The sequence below is a fragment of the Gossypium raimondii genome, chromosome 4 (assembly GCF_025698545.1).
Source record: "Gossypium raimondii isolate GPD5lz chromosome 4, ASM2569854v1, whole genome shotgun sequence".
Classification (NCBI taxonomy): domain Eukaryota; kingdom Viridiplantae; phylum Streptophyta; class Magnoliopsida; order Malvales; family Malvaceae; genus Gossypium; species Gossypium raimondii.
Window position 1 is genome coordinate 48,373,648 of NC_068568.1, and position 22,648 is coordinate 48,396,295.

The 22,648-nt window shown below is 33.6% G+C and overlaps 1 protein-coding gene across 6 annotated transcripts; it reads left to right on the forward strand.

The window, feature by feature from the left end:
- The first annotated feature begins 1,534 nt into the window (after positions 1-1,534).
- On the forward strand, positions 1,535-21,965 carry LOC105779593 (retinoblastoma-related protein). 6 transcript variants are annotated; one of them, XM_052629786.1, is made up of 19 exons: positions 14,370-14,624; positions 14,933-15,030; positions 15,120-15,224; positions 15,330-15,472; positions 15,561-15,657; positions 15,778-15,824; positions 16,465-16,663; positions 16,971-17,037; positions 17,259-17,438; positions 17,524-17,717; positions 17,817-18,687; positions 18,892-19,042; positions 19,132-19,204; positions 19,456-19,632; positions 19,718-19,837; positions 19,915-20,059; positions 20,174-20,286; positions 20,930-21,066; positions 21,506-21,965. In XM_052629786.1, the coding sequence occupies exons 2-19, from the start codon at positions 14,947-14,949 to the stop codon at positions 21,654-21,656; spliced, it is 3,054 nt and encodes a 1,017-aa protein (XP_052485746.1). In that variant the 5' UTR covers positions 14,370-14,624; positions 14,933-14,946; the 3' UTR covers positions 21,657-21,965. The 6 variants fall into 6 exon arrangements, with proteins under 6 accessions (XP_052485745.1, XP_052485744.1, XP_012458862.1 ...); XM_052629783.1 differs by having other exon boundaries at positions 14,371-14,624; positions 17,817-18,711; XM_052629787.1 differs by having other exon boundaries at positions 14,372-14,624; positions 20,930-21,045.
- Positions 21,966-22,648: the final 683 nt, after the last annotated feature.

The window sequence follows — 22,648 nt, forward strand, 5'->3', positions numbered from 1 at the left end:
TAATAGACTAGGGACTTATTAAGGGCTTGTTTAAATAAAGTGTCTAGTTTAAGGGTTTTTTAGTATATTAGCCTATATATTATCATACATAATTTTCTTTTCAATTTTCAATTATGATACACTTCATGGTGTGAATGAAAATAGTAATGCAATAATTTTATGAAAAATAACATAAAATATAACAATTATAACTATTAAAATACAATTTAATGGTTTTAAATTGATTTGTAAGACCATGAAAACACAATTTCATTTAAAAATTATTGCTAATCAATTCTAATAAAATGAAATTCATATATTCACAAAGAAAAATTCAAATAAGACTCAGATAGATTATTAAAGCTTCAATTTAAACTACTAGTTTACATACTCATGCACTGCATTGGTTAATAGTGTGTATTATTTAAAATTAAATTAATTAAAAATTTTAGTTTATAATGTTATTGTTTTAGAATTATAGAAAATTATGTTTCTTATTTTTCAAATAAGTAATTTATTGCATGATATTAGAGTATGAATATACAGGTGTTAGACTGTAAATTTTGGTTGCATACCCTTAATGAATAATGAATAGAAGTTGTGAAATATATTGGTGATTTGAATGTGATATCTCTTGCTCAAATTTATTATCAGATTAAGGGTATTATAAATTTGAGTTAATTTGAAGTAATATAAATGATAAATTTTGATACTATAAATGTTTAAATTTTGAGTTAATTCAAATGAATGCTTGTTTAAGTACAAATCAGTTTGAGTGAACTTGATAATCAAGTCAGGTGTGGGGATAAAAAAATAGAAAAACATCATAATATAAGATTAAATGGATTATTTTTGGCAGTAATGAAATTAACAAGGGATAATATTTTAAGTTGTGTTAAATAGAATATTAAAGGTAAATTTCATAGAAATATAAATGATTTGAAATTTTTTATGCGAATTGTAAAATTGACTTGAAAAAATTATAAAAGGTTAATATCTTTAAATTTGTCTAAAAGTATTTAGTTGGTACTTAATTTTTTATTTTATTTAGTTGGTACCACTATATTCTGTCACACATATTGTCTCAATTTGTTCAAAAAGTACCTAGTTGGTACTTAAATTTGTCTAAAAATTATATTTTTAAAATTAATTTATATTATTTAAAAAAATCTTAAAATTTCAATTTGTGTCCCCCACGTGTCATATTGAGAGACTACCACGTGTCAGTATAAGATTGACCATCAATGCCGCGTTAATATAAGCTAAAGATGTTAGTACGAATGTAGCAACCTGGATGACGGAATACAAATTCAGGTATCAACTAAATATTTTTTGACAAATTTAACCTTATATATAATAAGTAATACAATAAAAAAAAACTAGCAAATAGAAAAATAAATAAAATCTAACTAACGCTTTGACCCAAATGCACGTATGAGTCGAGCCCCCTATTTCTAGATTCAGCCCAGTACCTCTACCCATTTGAAACCAGGTGCCCGATATCCACCCACTACCCCTATCCACTACAAACAAGTACCCGATATCCACCCACCATCATCCAAACGGTCAGCCAAACAAAGTAAAACTCAAATCCACTGCTGCAGCAGAGACACCATTTTCGTTTCTTCTCAAACTTTTCCTTTCCTTCAAATTTGTCTAATTTGCTTCCTTCCCACTGCATCCTTGAGCTAGCTTAATCTTGTATATGAGGATTATGAGTAAAACTGTTGGAGAGATTTGAATCCTCAACTTTTCTGAAATTTATAACTTTGAGATCCACTGCTAGGGTTATTAATAAATATGGAAGACATGAAGTCTTCAGTTACAACTTCTGGTGGCACAGATGGCGATGCCGTTGAAGCTAGATTCAATGCTTTGTGCAAGGTAGTGTTATGTTCTTTTCAGTAATATTATTTGAAGCATTTCTTTTCTTTCTTTTTGGGTGTTTATGTTTTTTATGATTTCCAGAATGGGTTATCTCTGGATGAGAAAGCTTGCTCAAATGCTACGAAGCTATTCAAAGAAACAAAGCACCTTTTAACGCCAAATGTTTCAGCAATTGGGAGCGGAACGGTAGATTATTTTTATTATTTTAACTTCCTTTTATATGGAAATTACTAAAGGGAGTTGCTTTCTGATTAACTAACTTTGTTGCATTTATTCTGGAGTAGCTGGAAGAAGCAGAGCGATTTTGGTTTTCATTTGTCTTATATTCGCTCAAGCGGCTGAGTGAAAAGGTTGGAGAAAATACGCAACATGAGTCTGATGAAAGTGGGTTTTCGTTATGCCAGATATTGAGAGCTACAAAGCTGAAGTATGATACTGTTAATGTTGTGTATATAAGGGTAATTTTTGTGATCAATTACCGTTTCAATGATGGTGAGTTTATCTTATTTTTGCAGTATCGTGGATTTTTTTAAGGAGTTGCCTCAGTTTGTGGTAAAAGCTGGTCCCGTTTTACGTAACATGTATGGTGAAGATTGGGAGACTCGACTAGAGGTATTAAAGAATATAGATTTATGTTTTCACTTGTTTTCTATTTTGTCTATATTTTTTAAAAATTGTACGACCATGTCACTTCAATCTGACCATCTGCTTATGGTACTTATATCAATTAGGCTAAGGAGATGCAGGCCAATTTTGTGCACTTGAGCCTTCTAAGCAAGTAGGTGCCCCTCTTTTATAACCTAGGTTATAAGATGATATGTGCAAATAGCTTTGTAATTGCATTAGCATTTCTCCCCTTATCATTAATAGGACTACAAATTGCTAAATTTGATGGGTTAGTTTTAAATGCACGAAATCACACTAGTGAAAAAGGTATATTGCTTTTGGTTCGTCAACTTATGTTCTACAAGGGTTAGAATTGCAGTTTACTTTCATATTTCGTCTTGAACTTTGTCTGAAATTTTGCAAGGGGAGGCCTAATTATGGTGGTTTTATCAAGTATTTATCCTCCACAAAGAAAAAAAATTGTGTGTGTTGGGGGGATGTACCGTGCAAGATGTGCATACCAAAGATGTTGGAATATAAAATAGGATAATGATGTCATTCATCCACACACGTGTCCTAATTATAAAAGTAACTGGTCATGTGCCCTTGTTTATGGCATGTTTTGACTGTTGTCTTCTCCAAATGCATAATAAAATTAAATTTAAGATAGTGATATAAATATGAAATTCTCATTTGCGCAGATTGCAGAATTATATTTTAAATAATACATTACACAGAATTTGTACTACGCATGTGATAAATTTTTATTTTTTTCTTCGAGCAGCTGTATCCTCAAAACCTCATTTTTCTGGTTACTTTGTATAATTTTCCATTTTGTAAAATAAATAACATTTGCATCTTGCTGTTTAATGGTACAAAAAGGTCATACAAGCGTGCATTTTGGGAACTCTTCTTGACAAGTGATGCAAATATTGACAAGCAGCAAAATGCTACCAGTTCACCAGATTATGTATCAGAGTGCCATCGATTTGGATGGTTACTGTTTTTGGCACTCCGCGTGCATGCATTCAGTCGTTTTAAAGACCTAGTGACCTGTGCAAATGGTTTTGTTTCTATACTGGTCAGTTACACATTTCTTTTGCTTTATTACTTGTTGATTTAGGAAGACAGACTTGGTTTCACTAAGGAATAAACATGTCATCTCTTTCTTCTGGTGAAATATGTTCTGATATTATTCGTACATATAATGGATTAATTTAATAATTATCAAATGAATGCAAAGGTAGAGAGTTACAATTACATGTGCTTCAAAAGATTCAACTCAACTATGCTGTTGTCTTTGATGCACTCTATTCTTGTACATTCCTAGCACATTGAGCAATAATGGAGAGGTTAATGTTTTCTTACCTTTTAATGTGATTGTCGACAGGCTATTTTGATTATACATGTTCCTGTTAGCTTCAGAAACTTCAAGATCAATGACTCTCCTCATTTTGGTAATTATCTGCTATTTCATGGCAGTCAAATTTTCATATCTGTCCTTTCTGATAAAGAGATTGCATTTGTGATTCTTCACTGGTCTTTATCTTTTATTCTGTCCAGTATTCTTTACTGGTGTTTAGTTGTTGCTCTTTTACATTCTTTTTATTTGCCTTTCCTGGCGGGGATAAAATTGAGGCATTCCTCATTGTTGACTTCTTTAACATGTAACCATTCAGTTAAGAAAGGTGACAAAGGTGTTGTCGACTTGCTTGCGTCACTTTGCAACATGTATGATGCTTCAGAAGATGATTTGAGGAAAACAATGGAGATGGCCAATAAGTTAATAGAAGACATATTGAAAAAAAAGCCATGTCCAGCAGCTAAGTGCAAAACTGAAACACTGGAAAATATTGATACCGGTTCGTCAAATAAGTCATGAATGCAATTTTGGCAGCATGCTTTCGTCGGTCAGTTTTGCTTCTAATTTATCTGATCTTCTTTGATGCAGATAGCTTGATCTATTTTGAAGGTTTAATGGAGGAACAATCTCTTTCATCCAGTTTGAAAATTTTAGAAAAGGATTATGATGATGCAATTTGTAATAAAGGTGATCTGGATGAGAGGTTGTTTGTAAACGATGAAGATAGTTTACTTGGTTTAGGGAGCTTGTCTGGAGGGGCCATGAATGTTACTGGTATCAAGGTCTGTTTCAAATTTAAGAAAATGTATTCTACTTTTTAGTTTTTATGCTTTACTTAGCGGTCACTTTATTTAAGAAAGCATTTATTCTGTTTTGAGTAGAGGAAACTTGATTCGGTAGCTTCACCATCAAAGTCGATCTCAAGCCCACTGTCTCCTCAACGCTCTTCTGCATCTCATGCAAATGGTGTCCTTGGGCCGCCAAATGCAAAGATGGCAGCTACACCGGTCAGCACTGCAATGACAACTGCGAAATGGCTTCGTTCTGTTATTTGTCCTCTTCCTTCAAAACCTTCAGCTGAGTTGCAGCATTTTTTATCATCTTGTGATAAAGATGTTACCACTGATGTGATATGTAGGGTGCATATAATATTGGAAGCAATATTTCCTAGAAATCAAGAGCGTAGTGTAACTGGAAGCCTTCAGAGTGTAAACCTGATGGATAATATATGGATGGAACATCGAAGACTGGAGGCACGTAAGTTGTACTATAGGGTTTTGGAAGCTATGTGTACTGCAGAGGCCCAAATATTACATGCACCTAATTTGACCTCTTTATTAACTAATGAGAGGTTTCATAGATGCATGCTTGCTTGTTCTGCTGAACTAGTGCTGGCGACACATAAGACTGCCACAATGTTGTTTCCTATAGTTCTGGACAGAACTGGTATTACAGCCTTTGATTTGAGCAAGGTGATAGAGAGTTTTATTAGACATGAGGAGTCTCTACCAAGGGAACTGAGGCGGCATCTAAATTCTCTGGAAGAGAGGCTTTTGGAGAGCATGGTGTGGGATAAAGGTTCCTCAATGTACAATTCTTTGATAGTTGCAAAACCTGCCCTATCTGCCGAAATAAATCGTCTTGGCTTATTGGCAGAACCAATGCCACCTTTGGATGCAATTGCAACACATATAAACTTTTCTGGAGGTACACCTCCGGTGCCTCCTTTGCAGAAGCATGAAACATCAACGGGGAATGCTGGTAGCTCAATCTTAGGTATGCAACATTGTTAGCTTAATTTTAGCAGTTATATTTTCAGGTATGGAGAAACTGTGACCAGTATGCCAATTTTCTTGTTTAATGCAGTAACTTGTGTTACCGGATTTTATTATGGTTCTTTCTCACAATGTATTCTATCCTGAACTTAATTTACATTGTCATGTTACTTTTGTCAGGACAAAATGGGGATGTCAGGTCTCCCATGAGACCTTGCACGGAGTTGAGGAGTGTGTTGGTTGAACGGAATGCTTTTACATCACCAGTGAAGGATCGTCTATTAGCATTAAGCAATCTTAAGAAGGCACCTTTGCAATCTGCATTTGCCAGGTATTGTAGGGTGCAAGTTCTAAGGAAGTGGAGACCTGTACTAATTGCTCTGGCTTACTGCATTTTCTTTTTGGGTACTTTTTTTTGTAGTCCAACACGCCCTAACCCTGGTGGTGGAGGAGAAACATGTGCGGAAACAGGAATAAATATATTTTTTAGCAAGGTATCAAAACATGAGATGAATTAGACTTTTTTATGAAACTATGGTGTACCTTAATACACTTTTAACTGGTTCAAAAATTTAACCTCCTAGTACTTGATTGTAAAATGTAAATCTACTGCGATATAATTTTCTTGTGGCAAATTGCCCACAAGTACTTACTATTGAATTTGATTTAAACTCAGTGGTTATCATCTACTACATGTCTTACATTTTGCTTTTTCTTTTTCTTTTTTTGTACCGCCCAGATTAATAAGTTGGCTGCTGTCCGGATTAATGGCATGGTTGAGAGGCTACAACTGTCTCAACAGATAAGGGAGAGTGTGTATTCTCTTTTCCAAAAAATACTTAACCAGAGGACTTCTTTGTTCTTTAACCGTCATATTGACCAGATCATCCTTTGTTGTTTCTATGTAGTCGCGAAGGTCTGCACTTCTTATGAGATCATTTTAGCCACAGTTAAATTTATCTGCACTATTTCCTCTTACTTCCTGAAGGAATGACTTGCAGATATCTCAGTTGCGCCTGACTTTCAAAGAAATTATTTGCAACTATAAGAAGCAACCACAATGTAAGCCACAAGTTTTCCAAAGTGTATTTGTTGACAGGTCATCTGCACGAAGAAATGGGGTACGATATCTCATCTCCAGTTTCTTTTCTCCCTCCTTTTCGAGGAAATTTTAACCATTTTAATGATATGTAAACAGAGAACTGGGCAGGACAACGTTGATATCATTGCATTCTACAACGAAACATTCGTTCCTTCCATAAAGCCTTTGCTGGGAGAACTTGGTTCTGCTGGAACAACCACAAGAACGAGTAGAGTTGCTGAAGCCAACAATAGTAATGATGGTAAATGTTTCATTTAGACCATTATTGTACCCAGGTTTCAGTTTTATATTCTTTTCTTGCTGCATCTGCAGGTTATCTAATTTTACTTGTTCTGTCTTCATTTTGCCTAATTAGGTACATGCCCTGGATCTCCTAAAGTTTCTCCTTTTCCAAGTCTCCCTGATATGTCCCCAAAGAAAGTATCTGCAACGCATAACGTATATGTGTCTCCATTGCGGACATCCAAGGTACTTAAAATCTGTTTTTCTTTTTTTGGTCTCTCCATTGAGTTGACTTTGAGTCGCCAATTTTCCATTTAGTAGAAAATCAGACTCGTACATTTAAGATTTGACCAGCCTTCTAGAGCAAACAGGAAAAAGTTTAGTTGATTGCTTAGAACTATTGCCACTCAAGAGATGCTGCACTTTGTCCAAGATGCAGCACTTGTAAAAGACCAATAAAAGAAAAAGATCCTTTAAAATTCCGATTTTAAGTTCTATGAATCTTGTAGGAAAAGTTGAATCTCGGGTTATGACTCTTGATTGACTGAACAAGGTATCATAGAAAATTATTCTATTTTTAGCTGTTGGTATTTGAATCCTATGTTACTCGGGCTCTCAGGTTTGAGTGTGTGATATGGGAATGTTTCTGGGATGGGTATGTTCAGAATTTTCTAGTTTTTTCATGTATCTGGAAGGCTTTTTTAGGCTATATCCTTGTACATGGTTTGATATACATGTGTATAGAGACATGAGACTGGTGTCTGAACATGGTACATACAAAACAAAAAAAAACCCCGAAGAGTCTGAGACTCTGAGTAATATAGTTGGAATTTGTGGTTCCACAGGAAAGAAGTATGTGCCGTTGTTTATTAATTAGATCTTGTTTTCATTTACAGATGGATGCTCTAATCTCGCATAGCTCAAGAAGCTACTATGCTTGTGTTGGAGAGAGTACTCGTGCCTATCAGAGCCCTTCGAAAGACCTAACTGCTATCAACAATCACTTGAACGGGTATTCTTCTCCTCTCCCTGGGTAACAATATTTTTTTCAAGTATAGAAGTTCTTGGGTGAAAGTACCTACAAACGCCTTCTATTATCGGGATTGAATCAAATTAGCCTCTGTACTATTAATATGAATTCCTATATTATTAAAAAGAATCAAGTGAGGCTAAAATGCAACGGAGTTAACATTTATTGATTAAAAAATGATATGAAAAATTAATTTTTTCATTTACAGTTCTACTCTAAAAAGAATATTTCATTTGCCATTAAAAGCTTTCAAAATATAACTTAGTTGAGTAGAAAATGACATTTTTTAAATAGTAAATATGAACTCTGTTGAAATTTGGCCTTAATTGATTCTTTTTAATAATACAAAGACTAAATTGATCTTAGATAGGCTAATTTAATCTGGTCCATATAATAAAAAGGACCTACCAAGTACATTCACCAAAGTTATCGTGATGTACTTAACTAATGAAGCTGCCATTTGCTTTGCTGCTTCCAGTGGCAGGAAGATCAGAGGGGCACTCAACTTCGACGATGTTGATGTCGGCTTGGTTAGTGATTCTATGGTTGCAAATAGCCTTTACCTGCAAAATGGGAGCTGTGCATCCTCATCCGGTGCACCTTTAAAATCCGAGCAACCAGAATCTTAGCCCAGCGCGCTCTTATTCCTTGTATATTCTTCCCCTCTCCTGTATTCTTGTTAGATCGTATGTATGAATGTAAGTTCATCACACGAGGTACGTATGAGCGGTGTGTTACTGTAGAATAGCCACCACCTTCCCAATGTGTTCACTGATGTTAGCTAACAGTACTTTGAAGCTTGGCCTAACAAATTGAATAAAGTTTTGCCTTTCTTTACCTGGTTGTAGCCAAATAGTACCGCTGTTTGATCATCATTTATATCGGAATCACAGTGCTCCTTGAAGGGGGTAATTTTCTTTGGGATTGTTTTAGGAGATTTTTTGAGGTCAATTTCTTTTTTAACAGTATCTTCTAAGGTAAAGGTGATAAAAGGAGGGATATAAATATATGACTTGTATCACTTGTCAAATCATCTTAAATGAATGAAAATATTAATGTTTGTAACCATTCACGTGATAGTTGACTTGTATGTCACGCAACAACTAATGAACTTTTAAAATTTTAAAATATATAAAATATTTTTATATGTTTTAAAATAATTTTAATTTTAAAATAATTTTATAATTTTTTAATTTTAGAAATTAATTAATTATTAATGTGACATACATGTGAATGTTACGTCAATAAAGCTAATAAATTTATTTTATCTGTTTATGGCGATTTTGCAAATAATGCTAGTTAAAAAGCTAATTACATGAAAAATGAAAAAAATAAATGGAGGTTTAAAATAGTTTTAATTTTTTTGTAAAATTGAAGAATCAAATAAATTATTATGCTTAGTTTGTTTAACGGCACATAATTCAAATTATCATCTAATTTTAAGATTTTAAAGAAGTTATCTAATTATCTAAAATGTACAATATATATATTAAATTTTAAATATATATTTAAATTTCTTATTTGTCTCGGTTTATATACATTTTAAATTACCTAATTTATTTTTTATAAAATTTCTAATTATCTATGCAACATTATTTAAGTTAAAATAAAATTTTAACAATTATTATTATTATTATTATCTGACTGCAAACATTATTAACTTAATTTAAAATTTTCTTATATATGAGCACATTGTAAACATTATTTGAGCTAATTTTATAATTTTGTAACAAATTAATTATTATCAAAGTGCTATATTACATATTTAAAATTATAAATATGGGTTAAAGTTTCACTTTACAATTTTATTAATAGACAAACTTTTATTAATTGTTATAAACAAGCGATCAATGATAAATTATTTTTATATGTAATTTTTTTAATGAAATGTGTGTGGTAGTTAATTTTTAGTTATTAAAAATTAGTTTGATGATATCTTTAAAAATATGGGAAGTTTAGGTTTAAGAAAAACATAATGTTTTATTTAAAAATAGGGACAAATTTAAATAAATAAAATTTTCATGTGCATTGCAAATGTTACAAAAAAATAGTTGTATTAATTTTATAATTGATGAAAATATATACTGTCATAATTTTATGATGTCACATAAGAGTTTTTTACCTTATTTTACCATATATATTAGTTTTTAACCCTGCAATGCATGAATGGATTGTATTTAATAAATTTATTCTATAAATACATATTCAATTTAGCCTCTCTTTTTTTGTTCGACAAATCCTAGCTTGATATTATTCCAAAAATATCCTTACAGGATTCATGTTTTATTTAATTTAATACTTGAATTTTGCAATGTTTTAGTTGGGGTTCGACCCGTATAAACAACGAGAAATAAGAAATAGAGAAACAAATATTTACGTAGAAAAACTCCTCGGATGAAGAGGATAAAAGCCACGAAAAAAGAAAACTTCACTAATGAGCAAAATCGAAAGAGTACAAGATAGAAAATCAAAACAAACATGAAGCCAAAATATAAAGTTCTTACTAAATTCCTGCAAAACTCTTATTTTTCCTCTCAATTTTGTATTTTCTATATATAAATTCTAGTGTTACTGTTGCCTTTAAATAGGCTAACATTTGTGACCTAGTATGACTAGAATTATGCTGAAGTGATTAGAGTTTAACTGGGAAAAGTAACCCCGCTTTGCTGTAAATCACGGATGAGTTACTTGGGGAAAAAGTCGTGTTGTCCCGACGTCATATTCGCCCTCGTTGTGATGTCGGAAACCTCCTCATCGTGACGTTAGAAGCCTTCTCGTTGTGATGTCGTTGCCTGTTGGAGGTGTTGCAATTCTGACGTCCTCATGTTGTGATGCTGGTGACAAAAAGTTCTTGAAAGGATCTGAAAAATGCAAGGTACACTACACTGTTTTTAATTAAATTTTCCATAATTCAATATTGATAATGTTGGAATAAATCCCTAGATTTTTATTTTATTTTATTCAATTTAATCATTATTTTAATTTTTAATTTTTTTATATAAATCATGTTGAGGTAGTTACGAGTGCTTAGAGTAGTGCTCACTGCTATTTAGAACTACTTACCCTCATAACTTGTCATATTTAGAGTTGACAATTTTTGTAAATAAAAACTTATTAAGCTATGATCTTTACTAATACTTTGGATGTGTGTAAGCCCATCTATGATATCCAAATCAATTGTATTAATATATCTTGAAGATTGGTATGGATTGGATCAAGCAAATTGTCTTCCCTAGTTTAAGGAGATTGGATCAGACCAAGTAACCTGGTAACATATAGTGAAAATTAAAAGACATATCTTGGACTCATTGAAGATATTCTCCATGCTAATTATCTTGCTTTATTGATGGGAAGATCGATTCTAATTGATCTAGTATGTTAACAAATCGAAAGTAGTTTAAATACTTGAGATGTGTATAGGTTATTCACATAGAGATTGAGCACTTATTTGTTCAGTAAGGAACTTGTAATTTTGAGTGCATTGAGTGTGATAAGTAGTGAATTACTTGGTTTTCACCCTATGTTTCAGGAAGAAAACTTAGAATAGAGAAATCTAGATCTTAATTGCAAAAGTGAGGTTGCTAATTTGGTGAGTATTAGTCCTTATAATCACTTGTTGTACGAGTTGTTAAGGTAGTGAATTATCTATTTGGGCAAGTCCTCATAGACATATAGAAATCAAACTACATAAACATATCATTGAGTTCATCTTTGTTCTTCATCAGTGCTTGAAGTAGTTGGCATTACTCGTAGCACTATTCATTTTTTTTTACAAATATCGTTGTAAGTCTTAACAATTGGTAAAAAAACTCCCACTTAGCACATCAAGTAAAATTCTTAGTGTTGATATTTGCTTGAAATGGAAAGATCATCAATGTCCCATCCCTCCATGTTAGATGGTGAGAACTATGCCTACTGGAAAACTAGAATGACGACTTTCGTCAAGTCTATGGATGAAAAAGCCTGAAGATTTGTTGTTACTGATTGGGAGCACCCATTCACTAAAGCCTCTAGTGTCAATACACCTAAGTTTGAGTTGACCTGGACCACTAAGAGGAGAAACTTGCTAATGCGAATTCAAAGGCTCTTAATGCAATTTTTTTTGTGGTGAGGATGCCTAATAATTCAAGAGGATTTCTAAGTGTACCATGCCAATGAGGTTTGGATATCCTTGAAACAACACATAAGGTTAAAAATACAGTTATGCAATCAAAGTTGCAAAATACTGACTATTAAGTTTGAAACCTTAAGGATGCAGGAAAATGAGACAATTGGTGAATTCTATTTTAAACTATGTGATTAATCTAGAAAGAGTAAAAAGTTCGAAGAAGTGGTCGATGTGGGGTAGGTAAAGGCTCCGATCCCCCTAAAATTTTAAAAGTGTATATTTATATATATTAAGTCCTTCAATTTTTGAAACTTTTGGTTTGGGCTCCCGTTTCAAGTCTAGTGCAAGTATATGTTTTTTTGCTTTCATGTTTCATAAAGTAACAAATAATATATATAATATAATAAGGTACAGAAGCCCATATAGCGCCAAGTGGCATTTCTCTCTTTTTATTTAATTTTTACAATTTAAAAAAAGACTATCTTAACTATTAAGTTATCTCTTTTACGTCTAAATATATATATATATATATATATTAGATTAGATTCTTATATTATATTAACATTTATAATTTAGATACTATTTTTCGTGATTTTTTAAGTTAAAACTTTCATTTTGGGGTGTGCACTTTTGTTTTCTTCATATAGCTTTTTTTTTAGATAAAAATGTTTACCTACACCACGTAAAAAAAACATCATCAATATCAGAAGGCTTAGAAATTGATTCTCAACTTTGATGCAGAGGTACACAAATCATGTTATTAGTACTGTTCCTTCATTCTTATTGACATAACACATGAATGAGAAGTTTAAAGCTAAAGTGTTCCCTAGGATAACTTGGCCATCGGTAATTTATCATGAGTTGGTGGAATCCAAAAACTAAGCAAAAACAGGAAACTCAGATTCCCACTGAAATCCACTGTTTTTGGTAAGGAGAAAACAAGCTAACCATACAAGGATTGGCATTGTAAACCATACTGTAGAGGAACCAAAAACAAAATTTAATCCAACATGCATGATGATTTTGAGGTTTTGGTTTTTCCAAATCCATGTTGGAATACATTTTTCATAAAAATATTCAGCATCAAAACTCTGGCTCCCGACAGTAAGGCACAGAAATGTAGGAGAAGATGCGCCACCTTAGCTCAACTCTTTAAGCAGCACGACTAGTTTCAGGAACAACGCTTGTTGGACTTGGAAGACTGCCTAGTATGAGGTTAGAACATCTAGGGACACTGACAAGAGGGATAACCAGCCTCTGGAGGAGGAAACAACTCAATCCACCTTTTGCAAGCAACAATGCCAGAGGTGGTAGGATGGTCCTCCCGTTGGCAATACCTATCTAGTTCATGTTGTTCTTGAAATTAGTTGTACTGGTTTCAACGCATTCGAACTCACATCCTTCTGCATTAGCAACATTGCTCATACCAATCGAGTTAAGGTGCAGATACTCTCTTAATAAATAAATAAATAATTATGAAATGTGTTTTATTCTTTTAAACAGAGACTAAATATTTAATATCATGATTAAAAGAAATCAACCACCAAACTACATTTCATAATTTTCTTTTCAATTAGTTGTACTGGTTTCAACGCATTCGAACTCACATCCTTCTGCATTAGCAACATTGCTCATACAAATCGAGTTAAGGTGCAGATACTCTCTTAATAAATAAATAAATAATTATGAAATGTGTTTTATTCTTTTAAACAGAGACTAAATATTTAATATCATGATTAAAAGAAATCAACCACCAAACTACATTTCATAATTTTCTTTTCAATTACTCCAAATGTTTTAGTGAGAGAATAATTTTGTACATAAAATGGTGTACGCTTATAATGTAAGGTGTAAGGCCTTACGTGCCTAAGCATCAGTGACGTGGTCCTACAGAAAAGTCTCTGTGAATGCACTCATCGTAACATTTCACTCACATAAAACGACACAACTTCTTACCGCTAAACGACACTATAAAAAAAAAACCCTTTCAGTGGGCCCCATACTCACACGAGTCTACCTGACACTATCTCTTCCCAATTTTCAAGACTCCGACAACTGCTCGGCCCAACTCACCAACTCTCCGTTAAATTCACCGTGACGGAGAAAACGCGAATCCTTTACCGATCTTTTCCAAAACGGGAATCTCCGTTACGGCTAGATGTTAATGGATTTTGGCGGTAAAATCCAATGGCGGCAACAGTACGCGTCAAAAAATAATTGGCTAGCTATGAATGTCATGTGCATGGTGCATATCCATCATGATGTTATGTTGGTTAATTTTCCCGCGCTAAAGAGGGAAAGATCCTTCGTTGATAGGGTTTTCCACAAAAAGAAACCCAAGGTTAAGAAGGGCGAAAATATATAAGAAAAAAAGGGGAAATTTTAGGATTATTGTTCTTAATCCAAATTATTAAAGAACGATTTTTTTTCCCTTTTTCTTTTTTCTCGATCCCTTAAAACGCTATGTTTTGGGCGGGGAATTTGAAGCTAGGGTTTCTGGTTTGCTGGATCGTTAGATCCGAGATCTCAACCTAATTTCAAGCCTAAATTTTGTAAGGTTTCTTTGAATAATGTTTTATTTTTTTTCAACTTTTTGCTTGTCACTCTTGAAAAGTAGTTCGCCATTTCCTGAAGTATAAATGATTTTTTTACTGATTATTACTTTTTAATTGTATATTAATAGCTAGAAATTTTGAAATGTTGGCATAAACTTTTATTTTGAGGCGGAGGTTTAAGTTGCTGTTATGTATTTATAGATTTAGCTAGTTTAATCTCGTATATGCTGATTAAGAGTAAAATTGTTGGAGAGATTTGAATCCTGAACTTTTCTGAAATTGATAACTTTGAGATCCACTACTAGGGTTATTAATAAATATGGAAGACACGAAGCCTTCAGTTGCAACTTCTGGTGGCACAGATGGCGATGCCGTTGAAGCTAGATTCAATGCTTTGTGCAAGGTAGTGATTTGTTATTTCCAGTAATATTATTTCAAGTATTTCTATTTTCTTTTTTGTGTTTTTTAGCGTTATGTGTTCCTGATTTCCAGAATGGGTTATCTCTGGATGAGAAAGCTTGTTCAAATGCTATGAAGCTATTCAAAGAAACAAAACACCTTTTAACGTCAAATGTTTCATCAATTGGAAGCGGAACGGTAGATTATTATTATTTTATTATTATTTTAACTTCCTTTTATATGAAAATTACGAAAGGGAGTTGCTTTTTAATTAAATAACTTTGTTGCATTTATTCTGATTAGCTGGAAGAAGCAGAGCGATTTTGGTTTTCATTTGTCTTATATTCGCTCAAGCGGCTGAGTGAAAAGATTGGAGAAAATACGCAACAAGAGTCTGATGAAAGTGGGTTTTCGTTTTGCCAGATATTGAGAGCTACAAAGCTGAAGTATGATACTGTTAATTTTGTGTATGTAAGGGTAACTTTTGCGATCAATAACCATTTCAATGATAGTGAGTTTATTTTATTTTTGCAGTATCGTGGATTTTTTTAAGGAGTTGCCTCAGTTTGTGGTAAAAGCTGGTCCCGTTTTACGTAACATGTATGGTGAAGATTGTGCGACTCGACTTGAGGTATTGAAAGAATATAGATTTATGTTTCCGCTTGTTTTCTATTTTGTCTATATTTTTTAAAAATTGTACGGCCATGTCACTTCGACCTGACTATCTGCTTTTGGTAATTATATCAATTAGGGTACGGAGATGCAGGCCAATTTTGTGCACTTGAGCCTTTTAAGCAAGTAGGTACCCTTCTTTTATAACCTAGGTTATAAAGATAATATGTGCAAATAGCTTTGTAATTGTATTAGCATTTCTCCCCTAATCTTTAATAGGGCTACAATGTGCTAAATTTGATGGGTTAGTTTTAAATGCACAAAATCACACTGGTGAAAAAGGTATATAGCTTCTGGTTCGTCAACTTATGTTCTATAAGGGTTAGAGTTGCAGTTTACTTTCATATTTCGTCTCGAACCTTGCCTAAAATTTGCTGGAGGAGGCCTAATTGTGGTGGTTTTATCAAGTATTTATCCTCCATAAAGCAAAAATACAATAATGATGTAATACATCCATACACATGCCATAATTATAAAAGTAACTGGTCATGTGCCCTTGTTTATGGCATGTTTTGACTGTTGTCTTCTCCAGACGGATGATAAAATTAAAGTTAAGATAGTGATATAAATTTGAAATTCTCACTTACGCAGATTGCAGAATTATATTTGAAATAATATATTACACAATTTGTATCGCGCATGCTATAAATTTTTTTTCTTCGAGCAGCTGTATCCTCAAAACCTCAATTTTGTGGTTACTGTGTATAATTTTCCATTTTGTGAAGTAAATAACATCTGCATCTTGCTGTTTTAATGGTATAAAAAGGTCATACAAGCGTGCATTTTGGGAACTCTTCTTGACAAGTGATGCAAATATTGACAAGCAGCAAAATGCTACCAGTTCGTCAGATTATGTATCAGAGTGTCATCGATTTGGATGGTTACTGTTTTTGGCACTCCGCGTGCACGCATTCAGTCGTTTTAAAGACCTAGTGACTTGTGCAAACGGTTTTGTTTCTATACTGGTCAGTTACGCATTTCTGTTGCTTTATTACTAGTTGATTTGGGTAGACACTTGGTTTTACTAAGGAATAACATGTCATCTCTTTCTTATGGTGAAACATGTTCTGATATTATTTGTATGTGTAATGGATTAATTTAATAATTATCAAATGGAATGCAAAGGTAGAGAGTTACAATTAAATGTGCTTCAAAAGATTCAACTCAACTATGCTGTTGTCTTTGATGCACTCTATCCTTGTACATTCATAGCACATTGATCAATAATGGAGAGTTTAATGTTTTCTTACTATTTAATGCGATTGTCAACAGGCTATCTTGATTATACATGTTCCTGTTCGCTTCAGAAACTTCAAGATCAATGACTCTCCACATTTTGGTAATTATCTGCTCTTCATGGCTGTCAAATTTTTAGATCTGTCCTTTTCAATAAAGAGAATACATTTGTGATTCTTCTTTGGTCTTTATCTTTTATTCTGTCCAGCATTCTTCACTGTTGTTTAGTCCTTGCTCATTTACATTCTTTTTATTTTCCTTTCCTGGTGGGGGTAAAATTTTGGCGTTCCTCATTGTTGACTTCTTTGACATGCAATCATTCAGTTAAGAAAGGTGACAAAGGTGTCGACTTGCTTGCGTCACTTTGCAACATGTATGATGCTTCAGAAGATGATTTGAGGAAAAAAATGGAGACGGCCAATAAGTTAATAGAGGACATATTGAAAAAAAAGCCATGTCCTGCAGCTGAGTGCAAAACTGAAACACTGGAAAATATTGATACCGGTTCGTCAAATAGGTCATGAATGCAATTTTGGCAGCATGCTTGCGTCTGTTTTGCTTCTAATTTTCCTGATCTTCTTTGATGCAGATAGCTTGATCTATTTTGAAGGTTTAATGGAGGAAAAATCTCTTTCATCCAGTTTAAATATGTTAGAGAAGGATTACGATAATGCAATTTGTAATAAAGGTGATTTGGATGAGAGGGTGTTTGTAAACGATGAAGATAGTTTACTTGGTTTAGGGAGCTTTTCTGGAGGGACCATGAATGTTACTGGTATCAAGGTCTGTTTCAAATTTGAGAAAATGCATTTTACTTTTTAGTTTTTATGCTTTACTTAGCAGTCAGTTTATTTAAGAAAGCATTTATTCTGTTTTGAGTAGAGGAAATTTGATTCAGTAGCTTCACCATCAAAGTCGATCTCAAGCCCGCTGTCTCCTCAACGCCCTCCTGCATCTCATGCAAATGGTGTCCTTGGGCCACCAAGTGCAAAGATGGCAGCTACACCGGTCAGCGCTGCAATGACAACTGCGAAATGGCTTCGTTCTGTTATTTGTCCTCTTCCTTCAAAACCTTCAGCTGAGTTGCAGCGTTTTTTATCATCTTGTGATAAAGATGTTACCAATGATGTGATCTGTAGGGCGCATATAATATTGGAGGCAATATTTCCTAGAAATCAAGAGTGTAGTGTAACTGGAAGCCTTCAGAGTGTAAACCTGATGGATAACATATGGATGGAACAACGAATACTGGAGGCACTTAAGTTGTACTATAGGGTTTTGGAAGCTATGTGTACTGCTGAGGCCCAAATATTACATGCACCTAATTTGACCTCTTTATTAACTAATGAGAGGTTTCACAGATGTATGCTTGCTTGTTCTGCTGAACTAGTGCTGGCGACACATAAGACTGCCACAATGTTGTTTCCTACAGTACTTGAGAGAACTGGTATTACAGCCTTTGATTTGAGCAAGGTGATAGAGAGTTTTATTAGACATGAGGAGTCTCTACCAAGAGAACTGAGGCGGCATCTAAATTCTCTGGAAGAGAGGCTTTTGGAGAGCATGGTGTGGGATAAAGGTTCCTCAATGTACAATTCTTTGATAGTTGCAAAACCTGCCCTATCTGCTGAAATAAATCGTCTTGGCTTATTGGCTGAACCAATGCCACCTTTGGATGCAATTGCGACACATGTGAACTTTTCTGGAAGTACACCTCCAGTGCCTTCTTTGCAGAAACACGAAACATCAACGGGTAATGCTGGTAGCTCAATCTTAGGTATGCAACATTGGTAGCTTAATTTTAGCCAGTATATTTTCAGATGGGGAAAACTTTGTGATCAGTATGCCAATCTTCTTGTTTAATGCAGTAATTTGTGTTAATGGATTTTATTGTAGTTCTTTCTCACAATGTATTCTATCCTAAACTTAATTTACATTGTCATGTTACTTTTGTCAGGACAAAATGGGGATGTCAGGTCTCCCATGAGACCTTGCACTGAGTTGAGGAGTGTGTTGGTTGAACGGAATGCTTTTACATCACCAGTGAAGGATCGCCTATTAGCATTAAACAACCTTAAGAAGGCACCTTTGCAATCTGCATTTGCCAGGTATTGTAGGGTGCAAGTTCTAGGGAAGTAGAGACCTGTACTAATTGCACTGGCTTACTGCATTTTCTTTTTGGGTACTTTTTTTGTAGTCCAACACGTCCTAACCCTGGTGGTGGAGGAGAAACATGTGCGGAAACAGGAATAAGTATATTTTTTGGCAAGGTATCAAACCATGAGATGAATTAGACTTTTTTTATGAAACTATGGTGTACCTTTGTACGCTTTTACTGGTTCAAAAATTTAACCTCCTAGTACTTGATAGTAAAATGTAAATCTACTGCGATATAATTTTCTTGAGGCAAATTGCCCACAAGTACTTACTATTGAATTTGATTTAAATTCAATGGTTATCATCTACTACATGTCTTACATTTTGCTTCTTTTTTTTTCCATTTTTTTTTTGCGCCGCCCAGATTAATAAGTTGGCTGCTGTCCGGATTAATGGTATGGTTGAGAGGCTACAACTGTCTCAACAGATAAGGGAGAGTGTGTATTCTCTTTTCCAAAAAATACTTAACCAGAGGACTTCTTTGTTCTTTAACCGTCATATTGATCAGATCATCCTTTGTTGTTTCTATGTAGTTGCGAAGGTCTGCGCTTCTTATGAGATCATTTTAGCCGCAGTTAAATTTATCTGCACTATTTTCTCTTACTTCCTGAATAAATGACTTGCAGATTTCTCAGTTGCGCCTAACTTTCAAAGAAATTATTTGCAACTATAGGAAGCAACCACAATGTAAGCCACAAGTTTTCCAAAGTGTATTTGTTGACAGGTCATCTGCACGAAGAAATGGGGTACGATATCTCATCTCCAATTTCTCATCTCCCTGCTTTTCGAGGAAATTTTAACCGTTTTAATGATATGTAAACAGAGAACCGGGCAGGACAATGTTGATATCATTGCATTCTACAACGAAATATTCGTTCCTTCCATAAAGCCTTTGCTGGGAGAACTTGGTTCTGCTGGAACAACCACAAGAACGAGTAGAGTTGCTGAAGCCAACAATAGTAATGATGGTAAATGTTTCATTTAGACAATTATTGTACCCAGGTTTCAGTTTTATATTCTGTTCTTGCTGCATGTGCAGGCTATCTAATTTTGATTGTTCTATCATCATTTTGCCTAATTAGGTACATGCCCGGGATCTCCTAAAGTTTCTCCTTTTCCAAGTCTACCTGATATGTCCCCAAAGAAAGTATCTGCAACACATAACGTATATGTGTCTCCATTGCGGACATCCAAGGTACTTAAATCTTTTTTTAGGTACTTAAATCTTTTTTTCTTTTCTTGTTCTCGCCATTTAGTTGACTGAGTCATCAAATTTTCATTTAGTGGAAAATCAGACTCGTAGATTTCAGATTTGACCAGCCTTCTAGAGCAAACGGGAAATAGTTTAGTTGATTGCTTAGAACCATTGCCCCTCGAGAGATTCTGCACTTATAAAAGACCAATAAAAGAAAAAGATCCTTTAAAATTTCCGATATCAAGTTCTATGAATCTTGTAGAAAAAGTTGAATCTCGGGTTATGTCTCTTGATTGACTGAACAAGGCATGATGGAAAATTATTCTATTTTTAGCTGCTGTTGTTTGAACCCTATGTTGCTCAGGCTCTCCGGTTTGAGTGTTTGGTATGGGAATGTTTCTGGGATGGGTATGTTCAGAATTTTCTAGTTTTTTCATGTATTTGGAAGACTACTGAAGGCTATATCCTTGTACATGGTTTGATATACATGTGTATAGATAGATATACATGAGACTGGTGTCTGAACATGGTACATGCAAAAAAAAATAACTGAGGAGTCTGAGTAATATAGTTGGAATTTGTGGTTCCACAGGAAAGAAGTATGTGCCGTTGTTTATTAATTAGATCTTGTTTTCATTTGCAGATGGATGCTCTAATCTCGCATAGCTCAAGAAGCTACTATGCTTGTGTTGGAGAGAGTACTCGTGCCTATCAGAGCCCTTCGAAAGACCTAACTGCTATCAACAATCATTTGAATGGGTATTCTTCTCCTCTCACTGGGTAACAATTTTTTTTTAAGTATAGAAGTTCTTGGGTGAAAGTACCTACAAAAGCCCTCTCGTATCGGGATTGAATCAAATTAGCCTCTCAACTATTAATATGAATTAATATGAATTCCTATATTATTAAAAAGAATCAAGTAAGGCTAAAATGGAATGGAGTTGACATTTATTGATTAAAAAGTGATGAAATTTAATTTTTTCATTGACAGTTCTACACCAAAAAAGAGAGTAGAAAATAATATTTTATAAGTAGTAAATGTGAACTCTGTTGAAATTTGGGCCTTAATTGATTTTTTTTAATAATACAAAGATTAAATTGATCTTGATGGGTTAATTTGACCTGGTCCATATAATAAAGGGACCTACCAATTACATTCACCAAAGTTCTTGCGATGAACTTGCCTAATGACGCTGCCATTTGCTTTGATGTTTCCCAGTGGCAGGAAGATCAGAGGGGCACTCAACTTCGACGATGTTGATGTCGGTTTGGTTAGTGATTCTATGGTTGCAAATAGCCTTTACCTGCAAAATGGGAGCTGTGCATCCTCATCCGGTGCACCTTTAAAATCCGAGCAACCAGAATCTTAGCCCAGCACGCTTGTATTCCTTGTATATTCTGCCCCACTCCCGTATTCTTGTTAGATCGTACGTTTGAATGTAAGTTCATCACACGGGGTACGTATGAGCGGTGAGTTACTGTAGAATAGCCGCCACCTCCCCAATGTGTTTACTGATGTTAGCTAACAATACTTTGAAGCTTGGCCTAACAAATTGAATAAATTTTTGCCTTTGCCGGCTTGTAGCCAAATAGTACCACTGATCATTTATATTGGAATCACAGTGCTCCTTCAAGGGGGTAATTTTCTTTGGGAATGTTTTAGGAGATTTTGAGGTCAATTTCTTTTATAACAGTGTCTTTTAAGGTAAAGGTGATATTGGATGTATATATATATATATATATATATATATATATATATATATTACTTCTATTGATTGTCAAATCATCATTTTAAATGAATGAAAATGTTAACATTTGTAATTGTTGATGTGGTATTAATGTGGTAGTTAACGTATATGTCACATTAACAAATTAATTTTAAAATAAAATATATATAAATAAATTTTATACCTTTTAAAATATTTTTAATGTTTTAATGATTTTATAATATTTTTAAATTTTTAAATTTTAAAAATTAATTAATTGTTGATGTGATATACATTTAGACTATTATGTGGATGTCATGTCATTAAAATTAACAAATGTTAATTTTTTAATTCATTTTGAGGTGCTATTTCAAACCATGCTAGTTGAAGGATTAAAAGGGTTTTAAAAATAAATACGATTAAAATAATTTTTTTGTAAATTAAAGGGTCAAATAAATTATTGTACCTAATTTATTTAACGACACATAAGACAATAACTATTAATTTAAAATGAACTTTTAATTCAAATTATTTAATTTTAATTTTTTAACAAATTATCTAGTGGATCACCTAATTTTAAGATTTTAAACAAGTCATCTAATTATCTAAAATGTATAATGCATATTAAATTTTAAATATATATATTTAATTTTCTT